Source organism: Haplochromis burtoni, unplaced genomic scaffold, assembly GCF_018398535.1.
Source record: "Haplochromis burtoni strain Fernald_Lab_line unplaced genomic scaffold, NCSU_Asbu1 Contig_24, whole genome shotgun sequence".
NCBI classification, from domain to species: domain Eukaryota; kingdom Metazoa; phylum Chordata; class Actinopteri; order Cichliformes; family Cichlidae; genus Haplochromis; species Haplochromis burtoni.
In genome coordinates, this window is record NW_024582385.1 from 2,273,539 (window position 1) to 2,282,243 (window position 8,705).

General features: G+C 44.2%; 1 protein-coding gene across 6 annotated transcripts in view; it reads right to left on the minus strand.

Annotated features, from left to right (window-relative positions):
- auts2a (activator of transcription and developmental regulator AUTS2 a) overlaps window positions 1-8,705 on the minus strand; it is a 345,887-nt gene that overhangs the window by 217,067 nt on the left and 120,115 nt on the right. For 2 of the 6 annotated variants that reach the window (XM_042218838.1, XM_014335017.2), the window contains exon 1: window positions 3,841-8,092. The exons of the other annotated variants lie outside the window; for them this stretch is intronic. In XM_042218838.1, the coding sequence (XP_042074772.1) occupies window positions 3,841-3,888 (48 nt within the window). In that variant the 5' untranslated portion in view covers window positions 3,889-8,092. Of the gene's footprint in view, window positions 1-3,840; window positions 8,093-8,705 lie in introns of those variants that run through there. 6 annotated transcript variants of the gene reach the window in all.

Here is an 8,705-nt window from a genome sequence, read left to right on the forward strand (position 1 = left end):
CTCCGCACCACGTTACGGAGCAACAAAGGCTCAGCTTGTATTTACCAAAAGAGCCTGCGTATAAATAAGCAAATGCGACGAAAGCCACAATTTGTTTCAAGGTTTGAATGTAATAACAGGATCCCTGAGTGTGTCATTTTGCAGAAAACATTGTGCGAACGGCAAAATTGGATACGAGATATACTTCATAGATAAATATTGTGATGTGTGCCGGACATTATTTGTATAAAAACCCAAGAAACTATTGGGCACGTCACCATACTGTACTTCTGCAGTATGAATAAAAGCCTCTTATAGTAAATGGTTAACAGGTGCCAGCCGCAGAAGCAGCCAACCATCTGCCAAATGTATACTCAGGAGCAGATACTTTCCAAAGCACTGAGAAATTGATGTTAGTAACTTATCTCTTTGTGATCAGTGTTGAAAAGTAAATATATTTGTTCAAGTATTCATTTCTCAGCTGGCAGTCTTTACATTCAAGCTTATTCCAAAGAACATCACACAATGCTAATTCTGCTTTTCGGTGCCAGTTATATTGTCAAACACAAATGGATGTATCGAAAATTTAAATGTAGAGTTGGGGGTGCTGGTTGAAGATGAGTAAAAAATGTATTTGTCAAAAGTGTGTGGGGAAGAAGGTCGGGAAAACGAAGACGGTAACGCAGCCATCCGTGAGAAAAATGTACTGTATTTTTCAGACTATAAGGCGCACTTAAAATCGTTTGATTTTCTCAAAAATCATCAGTGCGCCTTATGTATGAATTCTGGTTGTGCTTATTGACCTCGAACCAATTTGGGCGTGCAGAAATCTGTTAAAAAATGTTTTAGTACAACTTTGGTAAGCCGTACTGCTTGATGGATTGTTGGAGCATTACGGCTACCGTAGTCAGGAGCCTCGCAGAGGAATCTGGGTCCTAAACTCCGTCCTCTTCAGGTCCCAAAGTCAAACGAACACAGAGTTAAAAACTGTTTAAATTCTTTCATCTTTAATAAAGTGATATATGAATGAGCTTTATCGGGTGTAACAATTAAGTTTAACATCCAGGCATCCATGAAAACAGGATTTATTACATTTAACAGAGTTAGAAATTAGCAGGAAGTTTGCTCGCTAGCTTCCACCTAAACATGATATAGCATGTTCTGACTGAGAGGTTTCTGAAACAAATTCAAACGTACAGCTCTGCTGTCACTTCCAGCATAAATGAAGACAGGAAACTAAACAGCAGTGACGTTTGTAGGGTTACTGCAGTTGGGCTAGCTGGTATATAATGATGTGCTACGTGATCGCTAGCTACACAGCTATGTTAGCATAGCATAAACAGTGAAGCTGGAGGATGAATGCTAACTTTTTTTTCCACTCGAAGTTAACGTGAGGGTTCCTGATGGTTAGAGACAAATGCAATCGCATGGCAGGATGCTGTAAACGGACCAAACTTCAGTCAGGAGAACAACTGAGATAATCCATCCACAATACCAGGTTAGTCATTAATATACTGCAACAACATGGGAATAGAGCCGCTGCAGAGGATTCAGCATTAATGAATCAATGGTACAGAAGTGGAGGAAGCAAGAAGAATGAGTTGAGTAAAGTTCGACTTATCGGACTGTTTTGTTTCGCTTAATGCGCCTTTTAACCCGGTGCGCCTTATGTATGAAAGATATGGCACATTTTGATAGTTCTGTACTATAATTTAAGTGTCTCTGGGTGCAGCCATCCAGCTATGGGAGAGGCTGTAGTTAACACACTAATCACAGGGTGTGTGTGTAATTGAATTAGTCCAGTGGGAGTAAGGTCACTGTTTGCCCTCTGTAGGTCTGCAGCCCCACAGTCGGCCCACTGGGGGTCCTGGCAAAGACAGACAGAGCACAATTTCAGTGTTGTGCTCTCTTTCCACTCTGAGGAATGCAACTGACCTCCCACCTCTCACCAGTCGTTACCTACACCTATCTCACTTAAGGCATGAGCCCACACACGGGGGCAGCAATTACCCTTCCCCCAGACTTTGAGGACCTGCACGTTCTTGATCTAGAAGCTACAGCACTCTGTGCCCTTCTCACTCTTTTTCTTCAGAGAGCAAAAGAGGTGGGTGGTGGGGGACAGGCACTCAGTCAAACATGGCAGCGCTTGTTTAAGGTCAGCTCCCATTCACATGCTGCTGAAAGCACGCCTGTCAATCACACATAACCACACAGAGGCTGCTGCTTCTGAAGCAAGACAGCTGGGAGCAGGAAAAGCAGGCGACTGCATAAGCCTTGCCTCCGCCAACGCACATTCAGCTTACCCTCGTAAGCACTGACACACACATCCTGTTGTGCACACTTTCTTTTAGCTACAGACAAGAAGGAAAATAGTGGAATCCAGGAAGGATGATACTGAAAACACACTACAGGAGGAGGACACTACACTTTTACACTCTGCCACCGGCTGTTTGCATGGTTGCCTTAACCAGCATCCACTGTTACACTGACACTGTTAACCTGACACTCCCCAGCTGTTCCACTTATCTCTAATGTCACTTTGCAGGTTTTATATAACACAATAAAACACATTGGAGGCGCATTAGAGCGTTTTCCAAACTTGTGCATCTCGTTTTTAGAAGCAGACGCTTTGAAATATTAGATCTCTGCATCATAGTGAAGCAGTCTCCTCTTTTTCATTAAGTTTGTTTAAACACACATCATGAAATATTAGACAGGCTGCAAAAACAGATTTCGGTTAGAAAAGATCAAACCAGAGCAGCCATCTTCCTACTTCCACACCCCGAGACTGCTCAAGTACAAAATGGCAGACCAGATGGAAACGGAGCACCTCGGGCACCAACAGATGCTCCCACGAGGCCACTTGGCACACACTCACTTATCCGCTATAATAGCCCTGATTATAGCAAAGACAGTGTAACACATGCACTGTTATTTCATATATTTAATGCGCCGAATGCTTTAGCCTACCAAGAGTAAACCAAAGTAAACTGAGCCATGCGTGACCGTTTTTCTGTAACCGGATAGCTCGGATGATCCTACAGGGCAGACACCTGATGCTAGGTGGAGAACACGATCGGCATAAGGGGTCACTACAAAAAACCGTTGGTCACGAGACAAAAAGAGACGAGGCAGGAACTTAGCAGGAGAACAGCTGACTGGCTAGATGGTTGCTGGTGGCTGTCGTCTGGCTGATAGATGGCCTCGCTGCCTAAATGACTGGTTAACTGACTGAAGGCAGTTGTAACTGTAGCTATTCATTAGCAGAGCAGCGAGCAGTTAGCGAAAGTGCTAGTGGCTGGCCCAAAGCTTGGCTTTCACAGCCTAATGTCAGGCTCACACAGAACAGTCTATCAGACTCATCACATCACACAGGCTACAGGACCAGACGATGACATCACTAAAGGTGCGCTACCTCACAAGAAAAGGTCTGCCCTCATGGAAACATAACGGCCATCGAGCAGGCGTTACATTAAATCACAAGTATGGATCTGCTTCACGTTACATTTACACAAATTATTCAGAGCAACGACTTTGAACATAATGTGAAAGCAGAGAGCGAAGAATGAGGCAGATAGATGAAATACCAAAATAAATCTGTTTGCTCGGCTTGTTTTTAGAGCTCGGAGCACAAATGGAGACTTTTAGAAAACTGAACTCATCCTTTTATTGTGGCAAACACTCGAACAACAAGTAGAAAGTGTTCTCACTTAAGTGCAGTGCTCCCATAAAAACGCAATATTATCATGCAGATGGCATTAGAAACTGTGTGTTTGCACAGTTACACTGAGAACTCACGTATTTAACCTCCACTTTAACACAGGCCTGCAGCCCCGAGGTGAAACCTGCATGTGGACGTACCTTCTCATTGTACTTGAACTTGACATAGAACCAGCTGGACTTGATCATCGTTGTCTCTTCTGCTCCTGACTGATTCAGTGCGTGAGGAATGACTGATGATCAGCGTGCAGCCTAATGACACGGACGTTTCTGCTCCTTTATCCCGTTGGTCTTTGTGCTGCTCCTTTCTCTCACTTCAAGCCCCGGAGCCAGCTCCCGTTTGCTTCACTCCTTCGTCTTCGTGCCGCGGCGTGCCGTGTGTCTCATGTCGGGTTTGGAAGGCTGACAGAGGAGCTCCTCAGATGGGCTTCAGCTGTGTTCAGTGGTGGCAGATGCCAGCAGAGGCGCAGCAGAGAGATGTTTTACTTCTAAGTGGGCTAACTCTACACGCTGCAGCACCAACCTCCCGCACTTCCCTCTCCCTCTTTCCTTTCTTTCTTCCTGCCTATCATATGTGCTCACTTTCTCTGCCTCACTTACTCTTTTTATGTTTCCCCTTTCTCGAGCCCTGTGCTCACTCAAATCACCTTCTCCGTGCTTCCCATTGCTCTCTTTTATGCACCGGTAAACTCTTTCATTCCGACCTCATTTAACCCCCTTCTGTATCTATTTCAATCTTACGTTTCTCTGCCCTCTGTAAACCAACACTGTCTGCTTTATTATTTCTACAGAAATCAGCCCGATGCTAGTCTGACTCCAAAGGTTCAGAGCTCCCCTGGGCCAAATGCACTCTGACAGCTGAACAAATGCACCCCCTAAATGCTACGTCAAATGTATTTATGCTGAGATCAGATTGGGCAAAACTCCCTCTGCATGAGCGCTTCAAATATTTACAAGGATTGTAGCAAAGATTGCCGTTAGCGGCTTATCTAGTATTCCTGTTTCATCAAATTCCAACTACTGGGACATTCCATGTATTCCGGTACTGATTTGATTTCCATGAATTCTTCTTCTGTGCTTCCTGATTCAACTTTACATGATATAAAATATCTCTCTAAGGTGGTTAGCATTGCTGTCTTGCAGCAAACAGGGTTGCGAGTTTGAATCCACCATCTGGCTGTGTGTCGTTTGCATGTTCTCCCTGTGTTTGTGTGGGTTCTCTCCGGGTACTCGTGCAGTTAGCGAGGTTAGGGGTTTAACTGGTGATCCTAAAGTGCCCGAGAGTGTGAATGGTTGTCTGTCTCTTTCTGTGCCCTGCATGCATCGTACAGCCTGGACAGGTCGCCAGTCTGTCACAGAGAGACAACCTGTCCTGGTTGTGGTTGGATCTCTCGTCCACCCATTCATATATTTAATTTTGAAATTAAACCAGCAGTTAATACTGCATCATGCAGACACAAAGCAAACTCAGCTTTCACTTGAAGTTATGTAGTTCAGTTTTAGCCTCAACTTGAGACTGGGAACGGGCCACCCAGTCAATGTTTACATTCTGCCACTCCCGCTGGCGCACAGGGCCCATATCCCATCCACACAGTGCTGCTGCTGTGTATATAATCATGTCACTTTTGACGATGGTTTGAAACTACAATGGGCTCCTGTATCCCACAGGGTTTATCCAAATTTGGCAGCTCCCGAGGTAAACTGAGGCAACCCCTGTCATGGGACAGCAGTGGGTTATAAACAAAAGTAATCAGACGCAGGAGTGCCACTGCGTCAGCATCCATGGAAACATAATCTCCCTTTGTTCAAGGTTTGTGCCAGCATGGGGGGGGCAGCATCTAATGCCATCGTGGGACATCACGGAGGACGGACCGACTCTTTCACACGTCATGCTTACAACAGTGAAGCAGGAACAGATTGGTAAAAGATCGATATAGTCAATACAGCGGTTCTACTCTGTGCTTACTACACAAAGGGGCGTAAAGAAGGGCCCATGCTGATCGTGGATACAGAACACAGAGCCGTATTTCCCTGCATCTGTCTGTGAATAGGTTATTGAGCACTAAGACGAGGACTGACGAGAGCACTAAGACGAGACATTTGCATATCTTTAAACAGCTGACATTTAGGAGACAGCATCTCTGCATGCGTGCAGGCACAGTTGGCCTGCAAACAAACAAAGCAGGTAATGTCACTGATTTTTCCTGCATGACAAATTTGATGCACGACTACAGAAGAGAAACCATCATTTAACATGAACCTATCAAATTAACTAACAGCTAATTTGTCCTTTTTTTATTAGCCACTGAGGACGTCTGCACTATTAAGCAATGAAAGTGGGACATTACGACTACAGTTTGTCCTGCAGTGATAGTCGTACAGTAACATTTATGTCTATTTTATATAAACTTGTATTTCAACACAGTGCTGTCACAGTTTTGCCATCATTTACTGATCCACAGCCCACCACAGGAACATTATGTGTGATTTTTTAACCCCTTCCTCTGCATTTTTAGGTCAGCAGTGACGTACGGAGGGCTTGTCTTCAGCAGTCGGTCTAATCAGAAGAAAAACAAACAGCAAGTTTCCTTGACTCAGGGCTGCTGGGGCTGAGCGCGTGTGGGCTGCTGTATATCATTTGCTTCAGTCCTGTTCTTCCTCCTTACTCTTCTTTCTCTCTTGTCTTATCACTTTCCACTCTCCTCATGCCACCCATGGGGAGCGTGGAAAGTGCTGTAATGCTAAGTGACAGCCTGCCTGCCTGCTCACTTCCCACACACATGCCTACGCTTGGCCATGTCCCCCACGGCCATCGCTGCGCCCGGATAACAGAGTTTCAAAAGCTCGGAGGGATGAAATCCAAAAACACAAAAAAGAGGGTATCGTTTCAGCGACTGGTGTGCGTTTAGGCACAACACGGAGCTGAACAGAGCTGGAAAGGTGCAGTCAGTGGCTTGCTGATAATATTTTGAGGACTGTGCACAATTGCATTACAAGGTTATCTTGAGATCTCTTTGGATCTCAAATTACACAGTTATATAGCGTGCAAAGACATATCAAAACAATTAAGTTCAGGGGCAACAGAACAGGCCAACATGAGGTCAATGAGCATTGTTTCTGCATGGCTTTACCAGCATCAGGAGGGAGGAGGAGGCTGAAATGCGCCAGTTTTTCTACAAATATCTCAAATATCAATATGTCTAAAAAGGAGTCTCTTCTTTTTCAACACAAACTGGGAAGAAGCTTTAGCAGGCTGTAGAGGCTCTGGAGCTGCCCATCTGCACAGACTCGAGACTGACGCTGTGTTTTTAGCGTGGACATCTTTGTCATAATCGCTTGTCAACGTCCGTCCTAGTGTACGACACATGAGAGCACGTACAGTGGACCTGACACTTTCTGTTTATGTGCTAGCTTGCTCTCTCCTCCGGCTGCAGCAGCCCAGATGTTCAACCCCGTGAGCTACAATGCTTCAGCTCTGCTCCGATTTTCCATTAAACCTGCTAGCATGAAAAAGAGTGAGCACGCCATCCTGCAAAACACTTCCTCCTTAGAGTTTGCTTTAATCTTTTAAACTCAGAAGCAGCTCTGTGCTGCAACACAGTTCTCTTACATAATCAAATATAAGGTTAAAAAAATAAATGGAGACAAATGAGAGACACTTTTTTAATGAAACTCACCTGTGGGAACTGTTAGTGAAGGAGGGAAGGCTTTACAACAAACGACACCCCCACTCCTCTACAACACTGCTGCAATGGGCCGGCACGGCACAGTGCATGTTTCCTCGCTTCCTCTCCGCAGGCCATATTGGCCAGCAACACAAAGGCCATTTCCTGCTCTCCACACAGATATTACAGTTGAAGCTAAGTCTCTCTGATGGCCAGATAATACAGGTCTGAGTCCCGTCTAGGCCACAGCCAGGAAATCACGTTAGCCTGCCCCCCTCTGCCTTCTACTGCTGGGGATTATAGCACCAGGCTGCCTTGGCACAAATTACTTTTGCTGTAATGCAGTGAGGAAGCTTGTATTAAGGTCCATGAGGTGCAGCAATAACTTGTTTGTTCCTTTGGGAGAGCTGACCACTGACCACTAGTTTAGCTTTATTACTGTAAAAAAGTATGCAGTGAGACTTACAAGGAAATAATTCATGTAGGGGAAAAAGCTCTAAACCGGTCAATCAAACGAGCATTAATGTGATGAAGGAGGAATCTGTATTTAATGCTAATCTAGCTAACCAATTTTTGGGGCAGGAAATAACTTCAAACTGGTCAAAGCTAGCAACTGTTACATAATGCTCTGAGCTGAATGCTAAAACTAGCATGCTAACATGAGCTGAATGCTAAAACTAGCATGCTAACATGTTAATGGGCAACTACAGCATTTACTAATTATAAACAAAGCAGTCAAAGGAGCTTGCAAAGAAATAAACAAAGCACAACTACGGCTTTTGGACACAGAAGTCCTTCTACTGATTTAGTTATACAAAAAATGCATCAAATACACAGACATGAAGATGCCTTTAAATACCTCGATGAATCCTCATAAACTGAGATTTTACTAAAAACTTTGTGTCAAAATGGATAGAATTGATTTTCTGGGATGGCATTAGATGTAAGGTGGAGTGATACACTCATGTAACAGTGAAGTATTTCCCTCAGAAGTCAATCCGGTCTTTAAGTCTGATGTTATTAGCAGTGTCTGGGTCCAAACTCCGCTTCAGGTCCCAAAGTCAAGCGATCACTGCAGCATCACTGAGAGTTAAAAACTGTCTAAATTATTTCATCTTTAATAAAATCATCAGTGTTGCTGCTTTACCAGGTGTAACTATGAAGTTTAACATCCAGGCATCCATGAAAACAGAATTTATTAAATTTAACAGAGTTAGAAGTTAGCAGGAAGTTAGCTCGCTAGCTTCCACGAAAACATGATATAGCATGTTCTGACTGAGAGATTTCTGAAAACATTCAAACGTACAGCTCTGCTATCACTTCCAACATAAATGAAGACAG